Source organism: Oscarella lobularis, chromosome 9 (genome assembly GCF_947507565.1).
Source record: "Oscarella lobularis chromosome 9, ooOscLobu1.1, whole genome shotgun sequence".
NCBI lineage: Eukaryota > Metazoa > Porifera > Homoscleromorpha > Homosclerophorida > Oscarellidae > Oscarella > Oscarella lobularis.
Genome location: NC_089183.1, coordinates 2,963,954 through 2,982,482, shown reverse-complemented (window position 1 = coordinate 2,982,482; position 18,529 = coordinate 2,963,954). Strand labels below are relative to the sequence as shown.

The window sequence follows — 18,529 nt, the reverse complement described above, 5'->3', positions numbered from 1 at the left end:
GCCAGACAGATTTTTTTGTATACTGTATTTTTAATAAAATTTTGAACATAGTGTCCCCTACTTTCACGTGCATCCGACGTACAACGCGCGCGGACGACGCGCTCACGCTCGCGTAGGCCCGGCTTTCGGGCGACTCGCGCGCGCCTCTACTATTCCAAAGCGCGGCGCGAGTCGCCCGAAAGCCGGGCTTGCTTTTGTCTCCATACACTGGAGGATCAAAAGCCGCATGCAACAACAAACTACGCTCATGCAAAAACGCATACAAAAGGATAACTGTTCATTCTCTTCGGTCGGCGTTTCGCCTTCAATAAGGTCCGCTCAGAGGAAGAGCTAAAAGAACAAAAAAATTAGACAACAAGACTGTGACAAAAAATCATACCACCTTGGCCTATCCTCCTCATCTCGCCAGACTCAAGGCGTAGTAGATTCGCTCAGCCAGTAACAAAAAGAAACCCTGCAAATTGAATCTACAATTATTTCTATAAAATAAATTGGTGGGCGCGTCTCAACTGAAGATCCAACGACGACTTTCTTTGTCTTTCCGTCTAAGCGATTTAGGCGGATGTAGAAAGGACGCGCGCGCGGAGCTCGTGCTTTTACCGTTGCGAGCGCAAGCAATCTGCCGAAAGAAAACGATCGTTTACGAAGCGAGAAATGAATTGGGAGGAGCGTCACCGGCGGGCCGGCGACGTGGCGCCTCTATCTTCACATTTACGAAGACGCGCTCCTTCGCGAAGGACTGCGAGACGCGCTGCGGAGAGAAAAGTGACGCGAGATCGAGACTGAAAAGACTCTCGGAGACCCCGCTCGACTCACCACCTTTCCGGCAGCTTCGAGTTCCCGTTGAGACGCTGTGCACGCTCTTCTCGACCGGCCTCGCGGTCTCCGTGCGTCGCGAGGTTCGCTCGTCGCTCGATGGGCCTCTTGGAGAATTTCACGTGATTTTCGAAGCCCCGGCTGCGCGAGCTGCACGCTAATAATCAGAGGTGTGTCTCTGGCGCGCGGTCCCCTGTCCAAAATCGTCTACTTGGGTTTTTCTGCCAGGATGTAATGCTCTCCGAATGCCTTTTTCTTAGCCCATTCCATCTTCCATTTCCAGTGAGAGTGAGTGTCTTCGAGAATATTTTTCACCGCAGCATCCTACGTCAAAAAAAATAAAAGCTACCTGTGAAATAAATTAATTAATTAAACAGACTTTTGAAAGCTCCTCTTTTCTCGCTTCGAAGTCGGCTATTTCTTTGCCAATAGCATCCACATAGTCATCACCTCTGTCCTTCAACAGAACGACTTCATATCCAATATCCTTCAAGTACTGCAAATATACATTGACAAATATATATTGACATAGTGTTCCAGGCATTATAGGAGTCAAACCCTACTTGCAGAATTTTCTCCATCGGAAGCAAGAACCAGTGACGATTTTTCATGTGATTCTGTAGCGCCAGATCATCGTGCTCAATGACGCTATGCATGTCATTCAGCAGAAATCGACCGCCGGGCTTAAGCCATTTCTAAAATTCCAGTACTCGAAAAAATACATACATAGGCCGGACGACTCACGAAGGTCTTCTCCAATAAAGGATACTTGACGTCGTAGGGAAAGTGCATAAAGGCCGAACGCAGAATAACAAAATCGTACGCGCCCTCGGAAATATTCGCCTGCATGGCATCTGCCACATCAAAACTAACCTAAAAGATAATTAATTTAATCAATTTAATTTAATTTAATTTAATAAATTAATTAATTAAATTTGACTTACATTTCCTTTGCCCAAATCCGCCGACGCTGCTCGCATTCTACCGACTTTAATTACGGCGGTTGAAATGTCGATGCCAAGTACGTCGGCTCCATAGACCTACAGTAGCATATACACCTAATATCACTGCTGTCTCCTCTACTTTTGCTAGATGAATGGCCATGCCCCCGATCCCCGATCCGACGTCGAGAATCTTGTCTCCTTCCTTGGGACTGAGCAATGGAGCCATTTCCTATACAGGCAGTTTTACGACGACGATAAATCGCCTCGATCTACGCGTGGTTCGATGGTTCGAACGTACCTCTGTCATCGCTTTTCCTTGGCTTCCGATGTAGCCGTGACCGTTCAGCTTTTCGAAGGCTGCAATGGTGTCTTCCGTGTAGAACTCGTCGCAGAAGTCCTTCGACGAGTCGGCTGAATCGTTCGTAGCCATCGTTTCGCCAGAGATATAAAGGTTTTGCTTGTAAGCTCTCTTTCGATTTCCCGGATGCACCCATCCCACATGTTTTCTCATATTCTTATCGAGACGTTATGTATGACGTCAAACTAGTAATTGATAATAGTTTCGCGATATCGCCACGCTAGATTGGGAGAGTGTTCTTGGCCTGGGTCCCTTCTTTGCTAGTCATAATTTTAAAAAGTTTTAGGAATATGTTATTTTGTACGAGAGAGAGAGAGAGAGAGACACACAGAACACAGCCAAAAGCAACTGCAGAATCATCATCGCTACACGTTACAGTTGCTTACTGAAAAAAATCGTTTACGCACTTGCTCTACAATTCAGTGTGCGCTTCCTCTTCGGCTTTCTTCAAAAGAGAACCATAGTCCGTCATCTGGCTTCCGACGAAAAGATCGTAATTGTTGACAATTTCATCCACGGACAATTTGCCGTCCTATAAATAAAAAAAATAATTTTAATTAATTAAAGTAAAAGTAATGGGTCTGTGATACTTACCTTGTCCACGTCAGCTTGCTGAACCAAGTGAGACGCTTCATCATTGACGTGAGAATGAGTAGTCGGCATGATCCACTCCCTAATTTCGTCCTAGAAAATAATCAAATAAAATATCAGACCACGTGACTCTTATACAATATAAATAATTCTTATTTTTTACCCTGTCCATTTTGCCGTTGTGATTCGTGTCTCTCACTTCGTAGAACGTCGTATTCTCGACGCTGACCCAATCGGGCGGATTTCCCGTATCCGGATCGACGCCTGGATCGCCTAGGTATTCCTCGACGGACAAAGACCCGTCCTTGTCCTTGTCCATATCCTCCAACGTTTCCTTCAGAACAAAAAAACGTGCACACGTCATCAAATAAATAAATAAAATATTTATTATTGATATTGAGGTCTCACGTCGATCACAATGTCAGCCATATCAGGCGATTCTTCGGGATGCATAAAACGAACGTACTCATCTTTATCCAGAGCCTTGTCGTCGTCCCCGTCGGCTCGCTCGAATCGTCGCTTGTCGCGCTTCACCATCAATTCGAATTGGGGATCCTTCTCAAATTCCTCTAAGAGATCACAGTTAGAAACTGAGATACCAAATCATAGACAAAGACTATTCACATGCACTAGATACCACTCAGCCTTTACTATATATAAGACAACTACTACTGTACCAGTGTACCCTGACCCACGGGTAAAGTATATATCTTTATCTTTGATTTTCTAGAAACTGAGATACCAAATCATAGACAAAAGACTAGTCACATGCACTAGATACCATTAAGCCTTTACTATATACTGTATATAAGACAACAACTACTACTACTGTACCTGACCCACGGGTAAAGTGCCCATATATTTATCTTTGATTTTCTTACCGTCGTCTATGTAGCCATATGTCGTGTTGACGAATTCGTCCCACGTCACTTTTCCGTTCTTGTCGACGTCGTTCGCTTCGAATTGGGTCTCGACGTCGTGATAGATGTACTTGCGAAGTTGCTTCGCTATCCACGCCTTCATTTCCTCGCCGTCGACGAAACCGTCGCCGTTCAAATCGATTTTCGTGACGAGTTTTCTACAGCGACGTGATTTATTCGTTGCGATTTTGTTCCTTTTTTACCTCAGGCGTTCTTTTGATTCTTCTGGGTGCAGTTCGTCGAATTCGGCTGCTTCGTCGCGACCGAGAAACGCCTCGTGATCGTAAACGGGGTTGTGTTCGCCGTCTTGGTAGTGCTGCTCGTCCGAGAGCTCGTGATCGTGCGTTGCGATGTCGGCTCGCGCGACGAGAGCCGCGGCGAGAAGGAGAACGAGGCTAAGACGCTGCAGAGACATTCGAAGTGTTGACGCGAATCGCCCGGATGTCAACGTGGCAGTTTCAGAGCGCGCCAGAGAGCCAACTAATTGATCCTACTCCGCTTCCGGTAGATATAGCTGCCCATCGACGCGTAGTAAACGCGCACCTTGCTCAGTTGCAGCACATACAATATGTTTCTGGTCTCGCTGTCTGTTGCGAAATGCGGAAATATGAAATTTGGCGGGGCCCGAGTCGGCACCGCATTCTTCCTAGAAACTGTCGTGCATTTCTACGTATAGAACCGCACCTTGTAAGCCTGCTCTCTATACAGGGTTGACAGCGCCTAGCAACTTCAAGGGGCTTGTGCAACTGGTCTGTGCACTTCCGCCTTTTTTGAACATGAATTAGCATGGCGCCAGTAAGGATTCATCCCACAAGATTATTTTTTCCGCACTGAGCCGTCAGTAACTCCTACAGTACTGCAACGGTTCGTCGGCGACAACGCGACCAAACAACAAACGCCTCTTGATCGTAAACGAGACGGCAAATTCTGACGCAAATGATCCGGATGCAGCAAGGGCTATAGGCGAGGGGCTAGTTTCAGAAGATACGATCAATTTCCTGCTCTTCAGATTGTGCTCAACAATAGGGTTATTCTCGTATTTTTGATAGGCATGCGTATTGCGCTACCACTGGACCACAACTCGTGGATTCGTCATGACGCCCCTATTCGCAAGATGTGTTGCTGCAGCTATTCTAGTTGCAGCTGTTTGCGGTAAGCTTTTCGATCCACGGAAAGTATTTTCACTGCTAGGCCAAAATAATCTGGTCATGTGCTAGTTCAAAGCTACAACTCTTTACATGCATACTAACGCTGGGAAATTTCTTCGTACTCCCTTACGCGACTACTCTTGTTTAGGAGTACACAGTCTTTGTCCGGGACACGAAAATGCTTGTCAAAACATCAAAATTATACCAAATGCGGAAAATAGAGGACTCAATGTTAACAGAAGTCCTCTTGTTGCTCACTGCGACGCCCATTTTAGCGGATGGTATCAATTCAGGCATTCTAACGAAACAAAAGTTTTAGAAATCCCAACGTCTACAGAAGAAAATTTTACATGTCATACCCACAAAAAGTGCGGAACTGAAATTCCCATAACATTGCGATACAAAGAAACACAAAAAGATTTAACAGTGTATGATGGGTGTTTTGACTTCATATGGTGTTGCTTGTACAAGATAGAAGTGTGTTCAAAAAAATGCGACGACGCAATAGTTTACTACTTGTCGCCTCCGTTTGGATGCCCTATGGCATACTGTACAGGTGGGACACAGCAAAATCGTGCTTCTGTACTACTCTAAGATCACTCTTAGAATACTTATCTCCTTGTGACGTTCATCAGTATCGCAATCACGAAAGCAAAGAGTGCTTGAGTAAGCTTTTCAAACCGAGGAAGTAATGCATGTGACCTATGCGACCCCTTCATTGCAGACAAATTTCCCCAAAACCTAGCGCGAAATCCCGAACTTTCAGTTGACATAAACAACAACGACGAAGCAGTCAACTTTAACTGCCACGTTTATTTCAAAAAAATAGATAGCGCAAAAGGAAACGAAAGATACGAAGTTCAATGGATCAAAAATAACACGCATACACTTCATATCAAGCAGATTCCATACACAAGCGCAAAAAGTTTTGAAACTCTAACCTACAGCTTAGATGACAGTCCTCAAAACGAACTACCATTCAATGTAAGTATGCCGGCTGCAACTATAAACTTAGTGTTCTAACGTAAATTTTAGGTGCAATGCAGGGTACAAACTTTTTATCAAAACGATTCAAGAGGCAATCGTTCAAAATGGTTCAGCAGCAACGTTCTCTACGCGGGATTATCAGTGAGAATTACTTCTCGTATAAACAAATAGCTGGTAAATTAGAAATCGCTTTTAGGTTTACCCTTCTGCTGTACAATTAAAGGAAAATTCAACAGATCCCGTGAACATAAATGTTCGGCCAACGATTCCAATTGTCTGCTCCAAGCAACTAAAAGAAAAATTTCCCGGCAGAAACTGCGCTGTGATTGTTCAAATTCAGCGCGGGAGAACGGATCAGACTCAAGTATCAGCATCTGCATGCCAATTGAAGTTTACAAAAGACAACTGGAACAAACCTCAATCGCTTACTCTAAATGCACTGCCGAACTTCATTAACACGCAGCAAAACAATCCTCTAAAAATTCAATTGGAGTTGCGGATTAATTTGGACGATGCAACTACTCCTTTGCTGTGGCTTAGTTACGAGCCAAAGCCAATTATGGTTATAAAAAATAACAACAAATTAACTTTAATTTTGATATTTATTTAAGGTGAATGTAGAAGATTCTGATGCAAAATCGTGTAAAAGCTACAACGATCCGCACTTTAATACATTCGATAATAAGTTAGTGTTCATTAAAATGATATTTTAAAATTTCACTATTGTGCACTAGATGGTTCAGGTACTACGGGCTCGGAAATTTCCTCTTTGTAAACGCAACAAGCCCTTTGAATAATTTAGAAGTACATTTAATTAATTAAGGCTCTCTTAGCAATATGAAGACTTCGAGACACTAATTTTGTTTTTATTGGCATAGGTTCAGATTCGCTTTTGGAAGTGCAGAAATTCAATGACAACACGATCATGCAACTGTGGTGTTGCTATAAGAGAAGGAAGCAACGTCGTTTCTGTTGGTCAGTGCGTGGCACCGTTCCTGAACGAAACTACTTTCTTACATGTTGTCAGACATAGCAAGTTTCCTTTTAGCAACGGATTTCAAGTCTTCAGAAATTTGCAAACAGTTAAAGTTCTTCTCTCTTCAGGGAGTTACGTAGAGATAAAGGGAAAAACATTTGGCGTAAATGTGGAGCTTCGCCTTTCGCCAATATATACAAACACCACAGGAATTTGCGGAAATGGCAATGGGAAACCTGAAGATGACTTAACAGGAAGAGATGGCATAATGTATACAAACCATAAAAAGTTTACAGAAACCTGGAGGTAAGCAACCAGTACATCATTGACAACGTAATTATTTGATTCAACGGCTAAGTGCATGTAGCGTTGCGTAGCAATTCAACTGCACATACCTTAGCAGAAAAATTAGAACAGCGCATGTTCTAACGCGTTTATCAGTAAACCACCACGAAGTTTCTTTAGTCAAAAATTTTGGATCTTTTAAATTCACAACTGCTTTATTCTAGACTGAAGGAAAAGGATTCGTTTTTCTTCAAAGTTGACCTTGAGTATCGACAGACAGGAGATATTATTCAAGAGTTGTGCCAATGTGCAGACCCAAAATGTCTAAACGTGACTGCAGGCGCTGTGGCAGGACCATTCGCGAAGAAAGAATTTACTCAAACAGCTGCAATATTGGCTAAACTTGTAAACGCAACTTCTAGAAAGAAGAGACGTGCAGAACAGCTGACTCTAAGCAAACGCGAAGTGATTCAATACGACTGGCCAACTAGGAGTAACATCACAAAAGATATGGCAGAAGAAAAGTGCAAGAGCGATCTCGACCGATCATTTGTCGCTCAGGCATGTAAACAAGAAGGCTTCATTAGAGAAGTTGATCCCCACATAATAGAAGCCTGCGTTGAAGATATAAAAGTAAGCCGGAATATAGAAACGTTCGTAAACAGAACATAGTTTTTGCCAAACTATAGGCTACTGATGATTTGTCGTGGCCACTTTCCTACGTCGACGTAGTGCAGTCACAGTGTGAAGATAGCATTGCAGAAAATTCATCGTATTGGAAGGAACAATTCAATGAAGACCAGCCTGCTCAAAACAATCAATCGTTGTCAAATGATTCTTTAGTGTATAATTTACCTGTTTTCCCGAAAGCCATCCTAAGCTCCTTCTGTCTAAACAACTGCAGCGGAATCGGAACTTGCAAAGACTCAAAATGCCTGTGCCCTAAGGGCTTTGCAGGTGAAGATTGTCTGGTTAACCTCGCTGAACCTCCACGAGCAAGCCATTTTAATACCGGACCTCTCTGTGATGTAAATGAACCGCCTTGCACCACTCTCCACGTGATAGGAAACGGCTTCTACGATCATCCCAGTTTAGCCTGTGTTATTCAAGTTGAGGTATACCCTTTGTGAAGTCTACTTGAATCGGCGTGAATAGCGTTTTTCAGGGATCAAGTCGCATGTTGAAGATAAAAGCGAAATACCAAAGTATGATAGATTTGACGTGTAGAATACCCAACAATATTTTTCGACAAAACGGAACGACATATGTACCATTAACGGTTAAAGTTTCCGTTCAAAAAAAGGTTAGCCATGAGAAACTTGGCTACATCGTGTATAATTCTACCTGCTACAAATGCAACGAAGACGCCAACTGTTTTCTAAAGGTTAAAATGTAGACTAAGTACCTTGCGTTTTTTCAACGAAGTTGCTTTCAATCTTAGAGTGGCATGTGCAACATAAAAGACAAATGCATTGGGAAAAACGACTTTATCGAGTTGAGAGGACACTGCCAAACGTGCGAACCAGCCTACAGTACGTCCAAGTGGAAAATAACAAGAAAAAGAGGTATACGTTATAATAGAAGCATCTACACTAACTAATACATGTACAGAACATTGCCCGACATTGACTGAACCCCAAAACGGTTTTGCCAAGGTTTTCTCTTTCGGATCTCACCTGACAGCTAACTACAGCTGCACAGAACGCGGTTTTGTGCTTTCAGGAGAGAGATCGCGAACATGCAATTTGACTAATGCCTGCAATCGTCATGTTCACTGGTCAGGAAACCCTCCGTTGTGTATAAAATACGGTAAAGGACAACACAAAGCTGTTTAAGGTCTAACGTCTCTCGGTCTTTTGATTTTAATTAGACCCTTGCAACGATTTCTATATTTCAGCGGGACTCTTGAACTTTTCTAAACAGTCAGGCTGTAAACGCTTCACTGTCGAAGACTGCAGAACGGCTGCTAGGGGCCTGGTGCAAGTTCCGCTTCGGTGCGACGACAAAATCGTGGAAAACAATTACGAATACACTTACAAACCCAATTACAAATCAAAGTGGACTCTTGTCAAGAGCACTTGGTACTTCAATTTCTATTCAAACCTCAAACCGCTCCATTAAATTAAATGATTGCAATTTAGATGTCTCGGAACCGCAAAGCGTCGCTGCTCAAAACCTATGACTAGTTGCTGAGTCTTTTGCTGTCTGCTCTCTTTTATAGCGTTCTTTAGCTATTATGTTGTAGACGTATTGCGAGTCAGTGTGGTTCAAATTTGTTCTGTTGCTGTTGTGAAACAAAAAAAGCTTTCAGTCTGTAATAACTCAAACCTAGATTACGTGCCTACGTACGAATCCTAATCCGCTTAAAAAACGTCTAATATTCTAAACAAACTCACAATCCAATGAATCCATTGACCTAAAATGTGCATCTATTCAAACCTAAATATTGCCTCAGAAATCCATCAAAATGGTCTAACCGGGGTGGCGGCTGCCAGCTAAGCACGTTGGGGGAAAAAGGAGCTATAACCTATACTAATCTCTAACCGCCCTACCTACTGACAGCCGCCTAAACCTTAGTGCAGGGAACACAGATCCGTGCATACTAACGCAGTCGCCAGGGATATGCAAACCGAGCATGATTGCACCTCTACGCAGCGAATGCGTGTCGTCCCCGCTACGCTCACTGCTACATACACATATGACGCTTCATGCACTGCCATGACACCAGCCCTCACTCCTGAACCCCAACCCGCCCTCGATTAGACAGTCGGAAACCAGCCTAATGTTTAGATTCGATCAGAAATCTTCTATGCTCAAGAGCGTGGGCAGTGGCACGCCAGGCAATCCGCATCGTGTATGTAGCAGAGAGCCCCGACCCCTAAGTGCATGCCTACTCCGCAGGGACCCCAAGGGAAACCTCGAATAAAATTCATTGATCTTCGTCTGCACTATCCTCTAGGCAGACTGCGTTGGCGACCCCCTCTCTCTCGTCTATGTAGCCATATGTCGTGTTGACGAATTCGTCCCACGTCACTTTTCCGTTCTTGTCGACGTCGTTCGCTTCGAATTGGGTCTCGACGTCGTGATAGATGTACTTGCGAAGTTGCTTCGCTATCCACGCCTTCATTTCCTCGCCGTCGACGAAACCGTCGCCGTTCAAATCGATTTTCGTGACGAGTTTTCTACGGCGACGTGACTTATTCGTTGCTATTTTGTTCGTTTTTTACCTCAGGCGTTCTTTTGATTCTTCTGGGTGCAGTTCGTCGAATTCGGCTGCTTCGTCGCGACCGAGAAACGCCTCGTGATCGTAAACGGGGTTGTGTTCGCCGTCTTGGTAGTGCTGCTCAGACTGTACGTAGATACGCGATTAGGCGACCAACGCGTGAGAACGCTTTACCCGTTTTTAGGCATTTTTGTCGCTGCTGGCAAAGGATCGGTGTGAAACTCGATGCATGCTGCATGCGCGAGTAGAAAAAAACGTTGTGGTGCTTACCTGTTGGTTTCGCGGCCGTAGGAAAGCCTCGGCGCTCGGCAGAGACTCGTTCTTGTCCATGTGCAGGGTTCTCGTCCAGATCCTTAGCGTGTGTTCGAGCTGGACACTGCGGGAGGACCCTAGCTAGCGCACTGGCTCTGAAACTAATGAGTATTAACTACACTCTTCTAACAATGATCAATGATAAAATAATGAAGAAAACCGTCCTAAAATAAAAGCATACAAGGATTAAATAAAAAGTCAAGTCAAGACCTCTACTCTACACTAAAAATATGAAACCAATTCTAATGAGAAGGCCTAACTAATATCGCAACCATGAAACTAAAATATAGTACACTAATTAAATTAATTAAGATACTAGCATCCGAAGACAGAAAAAAAGACCACGAATAAAAGTTCGGGAATCACAGGGCTGCCATTCTATAAACTATGTGCACAAGTGGCGACTCGGATAGGCAAAGAGTCAGCGTAGGCCTAAAAGAAGGAATGAGTAAACGCAAAAAAACAACGAAAAGCTTACCAGAAAAAATTGCAGCTACTTCAGTTGAGCAGCCAATTTCGGGGTTTTTTATGGCATTGATAAAATGCCTGCGGGTTGCTCTCGTATCAAACTTGTTTGCCCACGCGTCCAGCATTTGTAGAGCACCGTCGTTATCGCTGCGTCTCTCTCCAAACGCATAAATTTCAAAAGGTTCAAAAGGTTCCGGTCCCAAAATTCTCCCAATATTACTCCATTTGGATTGAATTTGCTGGGCCGCTCTGAATCTTTCTTGTGGGGTCATCGGTTTATCAAGAAACTCGTCATTAAATAAAGAAAGCAGATACACATTATTAAACTGGAAGTGCACATCTTTTCCTTCACGTGCCGTGCTAGCTGCTTTCCCAACAAAGCGCCCTAAAAAATCATACCACATTTTATCGCTTCACAGCTAACCAAAACCGAGCGTACTTTTTAGTTGGGACGGAGAACTTGTTTGAAGGAAATTCAAGTCCTTCTCGGCCTCCGACTTCTGTCAGAGTCAAATTATGTTGTGTCTTATAAAAAATTAAAATTTTTGTGCTCTGTACCTCTTCAGTAGACAGCCTAACAGAGCCATATGCATTCAACAGAGATAGCAAATACAATAGACTTGATTGTCGAGCGGCGTCGGCAAGGCTTTCAGCTGTGGCGCAAAGATACTCACTCCAAGTAAAAAGCAGCCTTGCTGCAGTTGAACATTTCGCTTTGTCAGCTTGTGATAAACCTTGCAAACGCTCTTTCAAGGCTTTCCTTCCTGCACAGTCTTTCGAGAGACACGTTATTATCGCGCAGCGTGCCTTGTATGACAGAAAATCGATATGATTGTCAGGGAGAGCGAGGAGATCTTTGAGACTGTCTGTCGTCGTTCCTTCGCTAACTGAAACATTTGACTTTGTAGAAGTTTTTATCTTCTTGTTAACTTTATCTTCTGCATAAGCCAGCGGAAAATCTTTAAGCTGCTTTAGTTCGGCACTGCTGATATAAAAGTATAGGGTATTTGTCCCTGGACTCCTTTGTGAAAGAACTTTTTCGCCAGTTTCTTTTAGAATAGTTAGAAACTTCGTGCACTCTTTCTCTGAGTGCTCTGGACCACGAACAACAAAATCCATTGCTTTATCTTTCTGTTGCAAACTTATCATTCCTTCAACTGAAAGACCGTCTATTGTCTCGCGGATCATCAACCCGCCTTTCCAAATAACAGGTTTTAAACCACTGAAACAAGCGGCATTCTGAACATGGCATTGAAGAAACGGCATCGTTCCTGGGGTTATAATGTCCGTTTCTTCAGCTTGTCTTAAGCGTCGTCCAACGTATATTTTCATTTCCAAATTTTCGCTCCACACTTCAGGTGGACGTTCGTCATCTAATAAAGCCGGAAACCGATACGTATCTGGTTCATCAAGAGGATAGCAAATTTCCAAATGACATAATAGCGATATCGCCTCGTTGATATTCTCCCACTTTTCATTGTTGAATGCTTCAAGAGCATACTGAATCTCTTCTTTCGTTACTGTTCCAGGTGAGGAGCACTGAAGACTAAGAGAAAATTTGGAAGACTCTGTAGTTGATAGCAGCGGGCCAATAGCACTCTGACATAACCAATGACGATCTAGAATGATTTTGTTTTCAAAGACTAAAATCTAAATTTCCGTTACATGTCAGAGGACAAAAGAAAAAAATGAATTTACTAACCTCGCCAATTCCTTGTAAGAAGTCGACTAGCAAATCTAGAGCCTGGTCTGAAAGATCTGGCCAAACGCTGTCCACAAGTAGCTGTTTGAAAACGCGCGCGTCCATCATACGAATGGTGTAACAGCGATCCTATAAATATACATATATATATATGTACTACATTGTTTATCATCGGTAAGTCTCGCCTCTTCACTGTAGGGAATTAAAGACTTTCTCCTAAGAGACGATAACGTTTTCTGCCGTATTTCTTTAGTCGCTTTACTTTCTCCTCTACTGAAAAATGAGAGTTCTTGTTCTGTTGGAGACAGGCTCTGAAACGGATGCCGCAATGTGGGCAGGAAGGACGTTACTGCCGCCTCAACAATAAGGGGAACATCTTTAGACATCTTTAAAGAAAATTAGCTTAAAATCAACGGCATGCCTAATAGAAGCCATTACCTCAGTTACAAGTGTTTCGACCTGTCTCAGTAGATCCAACGCTTTTGAACTCCGTTCACGACAATTTAAAACAAATTCGTTTTCATAAAAGTTTAGCCAACGGCTGTACGTTTTCCGAAGGTTTAAGACAAGTTGCCCCAATTTCCTTTCTTCGTTTTCCAAATTTTGAAGCTCATCTTTTCGGCTTCCTATAACAATAACAGACGCTTTTCTCAGCTTTGTGAGACCAACGCTGCATTTCGCAACTGAACAAAAGTAGAAGCTCGATGCTTGCAGTTCCCAGTTGCTTTTCGCTAAATCAACAACAAGAAGAAAAACTGTTGTAGACTCGGAGAAGAAGAGACCATGCGTTTTGTGAAAGTTCAGTTGCCCGGCAAAATCGCAAAAAACCATCTCGCCGGCAGATTTAATGGTTGATTTCGAAAGGTTTATGCTGGCAGTACGGCAGTCGTAGCCTCTTTTCTTCCAGTAAATGTTTCTCAGAGATTTGATTAAAGACGTTTTACCAGCTCTTGCATCCCCAATAACACACACCTTGATTCGCTTCGCTTTTGTTGTTCCTTGAGAATAAAGTTTGTTGTATCGATATTTAATCTGAAGAAACGCCGATTTTCACCAAATAGCATGAAAAACTGACAACGTACCCATGATTCAAAAAGAAATCGTCTCACTTCAGTTGGACAAAGATATTCGTGAGGAAGCAAATTATCCTAAAACGACAAATCATCATGTTTTCAGCCAAAAACCTACTAGTGGTATTCTTATAAATATTTGCTGAATAAGTTTTCTACACTATTCTTTGCAGCTAACGTGCGTGTACATAACCAAAGAACACTGCTCTACAAGCAAGCAAAGAATATAAATTGGATCAACGCAAATTATTTATGAAAAAGCCGTTAGATAATATCCAGCAAAGTAAAATAATCAAAGAAGGACGGATAATCCAAACTAAAGACCCGCTAATTAATTGGAGCACTTTATATGCTGACGGTATACATGTAACCCCGTTGCGATAATAATTAGGACGTCCTACCTCTCCACAACAGTCCACAAGACTAACGTCCTTAGACAAAATAAAATCCAAAAAATCCAAGTGTTCATCTAAATTTATGCAATACTATTAGACAAATACTAGCAAAATCTGAAATACCCGAATAGCTGCGCCGACATTTCATGAAGACATGCAATACAGAATTTTTTTTCTGAGAGTCAAGTTTAACTCAGGCACAGAAAAACAGATTGACATAAACCTCGTCCATCTTATTGATATCCGCTCCGGCGTTAATTAATAATTTGGCAATCTCTACCTGACCATTAACACATGCTATCAACAAAGGCGTTTTATCCTAAAGATTCTATTTAGATGTCTGTAAGAATAACGCACTGCTACAAACCCCGTCACTGTTATTGACCTTCGCTCCAGCGTCAATTAATAGTTTTGCAATTTCCAAGTGACCATTAGAACACGCCGCCCATAATGGTCCTCGTCCATGCTAAAGATTTCAGTTAGATAACAAAGAACAAAAGAGTGCACACATATGTGATCGGCATAACCGAGTCTGTCGTATTAACACACGCTCCCGCGTTGATCAAAAGTTCAGCCATTTCCACGTAATCACCAGGACAGGCCTTCCACAAAGACTAAGAGTCCAATTAGATAAAGAACGCGTTCTATAAAAGTAATTATCTACCACATACCTTGGTAATGAAATCCATTCCAGCGTTGATCAATGATTTTACCTTCTTCACGAAGTAAAGCCTTTCTCCATTCTATAAACAATTGCATTTAGACATGTCTTAGGAACGCAGCGCACTACTACAAACCCAGTCTATCTTATCAATTGTCGTTTGTTTTGCAATTTTCACGCAACAGTCACACAAAAGCCAACTTTTACCCTATGTAAAGATTTAAGCAGAATAAAGGTAACGTAAAATAACGCACCAAACTTGTAACTGTGTCTGTTCTATTGAGTGCCGTTGTCGTTCTAGTCAAAACTAATACGTTTGCAGCTTTACACTCCCACGAATTGCTGTATGGTTTAACGTTCCTGGAACCTCCTATCACAAATCGCTGTCTCTCATTTGATTTTGTAGTTTGTAAGAGTGGCAGCTCGCATCCAACAAATTGAAAGTACACTCCTTGTAGTTTCAGGTCATCCAACAGCATTTTCCGTAAGAAATGCACAACTGATACAAAATTGCGACAGATCTTACTTGGATGTTGCACTTGTTGCATTGCACTTTCAAATTTCCGTTCTGCAATAATTTTACTTTTGGTGAAACCGTTTGGCTCACAGTCCCTTATGTAGTTCACATTCCTCATAGGAAGCGATACCAAGTCCACGCTTCCTGCACAAGAAATAGCCTTTCGGTGTAGATACTTTGAATTACCCAGCGGCCTGTTTAGAAACCCTCGCCCAAAAGCCAATAACCTAAGTGTGCACCAAAAAGATTAGAACGGCGCAAACAAGGACATTTTCTTTTAGGCTACACCATTACCAGCGTATAAACATTCGGGAAAGATGCTGATCCTTCTGAAGTAGCCGTGAGAGCAAGGTAAAGCCGTATTTATTTAGTTTTCCAAGTATTCTCTCTTTTCCTTTAAAATTCGAGTAATGAAGATTAGGTAATACCAGGTAAAGAAGTCTCTGATCTACATAAAATTTTGAACAATTCAAAAGTGTTTAAATTTGAATTGTTATTACAGTGACAAACGCCTTCGCTTAATTTGCTTTTGCCAGAAGCTAGTACTGTTATCACGCTCTTCGTCTCCGCAAGCTTAAGAGGCAAAGATGGAGCTAATCCTTGAGATGTCAACGTCGATGAAGTAGGTACGCGTGTTGACGAAGAATCTTCATTAGAACTTTCCCCTCGTGACATAAACCTTATTCTCCCTAAAAGCCACTGAAAGTTTTCCAAACGCAGCATTACTTCCACAGACTCTGGTATGCTCCAGACTGTACAACAGAAACAATGAAAACAGCCGAAAAGCCAGACTTAGCACCATTCAACTTACCGGCGTGAAAAGCAAGGTTATCCTCAGGAGTGGAAACAACAGGAAAAGTCTTTTCCCCTCCCTTTTCACCTTTAAGTTCAACTTCGCCTAGTCTGTTTACAAAGAGTTGATCTGACTGAATTGTGAACTCTTCAACAACCTAAGGCCGCATTGAACTCTGTGTGCAGGTACTCAATAGAGCAATACAGCTTACGCCAGCTGAGGCTTGTGCTGGTTCACAACCAAAAAAGAGGGGAAAACCTTAACATAAATTCATGATGCCGATTACAAACGTATACTGCACGCGTGCAGCACACCTTGAAAATAACTCTTTCCTTCTATGATCAGAAGAGAAATATAAGCGCACCAGCAAAAAATGAAATTATCACTATCTTACTTTTCACTGATGGGACTTGTTCTGCATGAGGCTCTCCTCTCTGTTATAATAAAAATTAGACAACTACAGAATTGTGCTTACTGCTAACAGTACCATTGCTGAAATCATAGCTACTGGCATTTTTGTCGTTTTTACAGCCTTTTTAGTTTGTACTACCGGTGCTCCTATCAGAGTTAGGCTACTAGCTGACAACAACGAGTTTCTCTAAAGCCATTGACCTTGTCTTTGGAATCCTGACGTCATCTTCTTTATACGCTATAGAAATAATGAATGCAGTGTTTGAGCGACTAACTGTCAGTCACCATTTTTAAGTCCTCTTCACTGCTTGGCCGTAATTCGAAAACTAATAAATAAAATTACACATTTTCCATAAACACCGCATTTATATACTCTTTTTAAAAACTTCACGAGAAACCGCCAATGTCAATGTGCGAGACGGCACTGAATGTGAAAGCTCAGAAAACGTAGGAGGTGACAGAAATTTTTGCTTCATGGCTTTTGACTTGTACAGCGTCGATTCAAACGCTTTTTTCAAAGTGTTCGTGTCTCGAGAATCGCGACGCTTGCGTCGATTCCACTTTTCAGAAAGTTCACCCCAGTTAGAAACGTCCAATATAACCCGAAAGACTTCTTTATCAGATGACAATTTGCATGTAATCTTTCGTTTTAAAATATGTTCGGGAAGAAAGGACGTTCGAAACAAGGCACATTTTTGACCATCTTTTAGTTGACTCAACCAAGAAGCAACGGCTACGCTCTCCGCGTTCGCACTTGCACTAGGATCGTCCGGTTGCGGAACAGGAGCAGCGCAGATAATTTGAGGCGGTGTAGCTTCAAGGTGGCCTTGCATTTGACCGGAAGAACCGACTTGTTGCTGCTCTGAGTCCCACCTATACAAATAAACAAATGGCAGCTGTGCCATACCGCAACCTGCCCGAAGCTGCCTTTTGTAAAGTGTTTAGGTGGTTATGGATGATGATGATGATTTGTGGCAAACTATCGCCAGTTCAGAGGAGGATCCGCTTCAATCCTGGGTGGATTGGACATCCCAAACGGATCCTCCTATTAATTCATTAATTAATCAACACTATCCAGAGCACGGCTAATTCTCGAGTTAACAAAAATTGCCGTTAACACCGACGTTGAACGACGTCATTACAAAGGCGCGGTCAGAGCCGTATATAGAGCTCTCGCGTCACTGCACGTGCCAGTGACGTCATCCCATTACTCATAAACGTCGTAGGATCTAAATACGCGCGAGACTACTGCTTGCTTTTAACACGCTTATGCAGCCAGGCTGTCTCGTAGGCGAATGCGCCACTTACGATACCAGGCCTTCGATCACTTCCGGCGTCGCTGGAGCTGAGAAATCCTGGAGCAGATCATTAGACTGTAGTCTAGGATCATCCATTCTGATTCTACTCGAGAACAAATCCGGAGAGAAGCGCGTGTGACCTCACTCCGCGCCGCTACGAGAAGAAGTGAGGCAAGCCAGGGGGCCAGCTGCATAAACATACGGACTTCCTACGCCCGAACCGAACCGAGATCCCGCACCGAACTCATGCACAAACCGAAAGTAGTGAGTTCCTACAAAACAGCCTTTTTCCAGATTACATTCGCCTCTTTGAATTGAATGTGTACTTCTACTTTCGCTTCTTTACGTTCAGATGGCTTTGAAAGTCAGCCTTTTGTCTGTATTCGAGAGAAAGTCCCCAGCTACCCGGGGGATGCAACTGTTGATTCTTATTGTATCAATTATTCAATTAGGCAACTCCTTTTCCTTAGATTCCACGTAAAAGCCCACATACATACCATGTATTCAAATGATAAACCAGCTGGCTTCGTTCCTAAAACAAAAGGTGAGACTACAGTACACTGACGTTCGGATTGGCCATAAAAGCAACACAACTGTCCTATTATCTAAACCACGCCATACCCGAACTGTTCTATAAAAAGAAATAAGAGTCCC

General features: G+C 42.7%; 4 protein-coding genes and 1 long non-coding RNA gene across 8 annotated transcripts; 1 reads left to right on the top strand and 4 right to left on the bottom strand.

The window, feature by feature from the left end:
* Window positions 1-204: 204 nt before the first annotated feature.
* Window positions 205-2,232, bottom strand: LOC136190821 (phosphoethanolamine N-methyltransferase-like). 3 transcript variants are annotated; one of them, XM_065979095.1, is made up of 11 exons: window positions 2,059-2,232; window positions 1,900-1,989; window positions 1,761-1,856; window positions 1,561-1,689; window positions 1,380-1,511; window positions 1,196-1,312; window positions 1,028-1,140; window positions 817-973; window positions 511-619; window positions 383-454; window positions 205-330 (listed from the first exon to the last, which is right to left on the bottom strand). In XM_065979095.1, the coding sequence occupies exons 1-10, from the start codon at window positions 2,188-2,190 to the stop codon at window positions 432-434; spliced, it is 1,098 nt and encodes a 365-aa protein (XP_065835167.1). In that variant the 5' UTR covers window positions 2,191-2,232; the 3' UTR covers window positions 205-330; window positions 383-431. The 3 variants fall into 3 exon arrangements, 1 of the variants encoding a protein (XP_065835167.1); XR_010670626.1 differs by lacking the exon at window positions 205-330 and adding an exon at window positions 676-751; XR_010670627.1 differs by lacking the exon at window positions 205-330 and adding an exon at window positions 676-751 and having other exon boundaries at window positions 820-973.
* Window positions 2,233-2,451: 219 nt separating this feature from the next.
* On the bottom strand, window positions 2,452-4,079 carry LOC136191127 (calumenin-like). Its single transcript, XM_065979420.1, has 6 exons — window positions 3,833-4,079; window positions 3,591-3,787; window positions 3,118-3,278; window positions 2,873-3,043; window positions 2,713-2,802; window positions 2,452-2,650 (listed from the first exon to the last, which is right to left on the bottom strand). The coding sequence occupies exons 1-6, from the start codon at window positions 4,042-4,044 to the stop codon at window positions 2,531-2,533; spliced, it is 951 nt and encodes a 316-aa protein (XP_065835492.1). The 5' UTR covers window positions 4,045-4,079; the 3' UTR covers window positions 2,452-2,530.
* A 626-nt stretch (window positions 4,080-4,705) lies between these two features.
* On the top strand, window positions 4,706-9,350 carry LOC136191126 (von Willebrand factor D and EGF domain-containing protein-like). The gene is made up of 16 exons (XM_065979419.1): window positions 4,706-4,781; window positions 4,926-5,333; window positions 5,384-5,443; window positions 5,502-5,761; window positions 5,813-5,905; window positions 5,961-6,326; window positions 6,376-6,449; window positions 6,499-6,568; window positions 6,643-7,046; window positions 7,250-7,658; window positions 7,715-8,140; window positions 8,191-8,409; window positions 8,467-8,590; window positions 8,637-8,834; window positions 8,896-9,106; window positions 9,167-9,350. Coding segments are annotated over exons 1-16 (3,381 nt in total). The 5' UTR covers window positions 4,706-4,723; the 3' UTR covers window positions 9,168-9,350.
* On the bottom strand, window positions 9,219-10,592 carry LOC136191128 (uncharacterized). 2 transcript variants are annotated; one of them, XR_010670760.1, is made up of 4 exons: window positions 10,519-10,592; window positions 10,423-10,447; window positions 10,253-10,365; window positions 9,219-10,207 (listed from the first exon to the last, which is right to left on the bottom strand). It is a non-coding gene; the product is annotated as an uncharacterized lncRNA (long non-coding RNA). The 2 variants fall into 2 exon arrangements; XR_010670759.1 differs by having other exon boundaries at window positions 9,220-10,207; window positions 10,423-10,554.
* A 55-nt stretch (window positions 10,593-10,647) lies between these two features.
* On the bottom strand, window positions 10,648-18,199 carry LOC136190857 (uncharacterized). The gene is made up of 29 exons (XM_065979140.1): window positions 18,082-18,199; window positions 17,983-18,029; window positions 17,886-17,932; window positions 16,951-17,450; window positions 16,863-16,903; window positions 16,779-16,815; window positions 16,654-16,724; window positions 16,561-16,600; window positions 16,481-16,501; window positions 16,378-16,424; window positions 16,185-16,323; window positions 15,874-16,125; window positions 15,668-15,821; window positions 15,111-15,600; window positions 14,993-15,064; window positions 14,867-14,938; window positions 14,723-14,809; window positions 14,563-14,661; window positions 14,419-14,514; window positions 14,319-14,370; window positions 14,202-14,269; window positions 13,813-13,878; window positions 13,169-13,762; window positions 12,916-13,116; window positions 12,731-12,859; window positions 11,587-12,678; window positions 11,468-11,528; window positions 11,039-11,413; window positions 10,648-10,992 (listed from the first exon to the last, which is right to left on the bottom strand). Exons 4-29 carry the CDS (start codon window positions 17,408-17,410, stop codon window positions 10,982-10,984), a joined length of 4,827 nt encoding a protein of 1,608 aa, XP_065835212.1. The 5' UTR covers window positions 17,411-17,450; window positions 17,886-17,932; window positions 17,983-18,029; window positions 18,082-18,199; the 3' UTR covers window positions 10,648-10,981.
* Window positions 18,200-18,529: the final 330 nt, after the last annotated feature.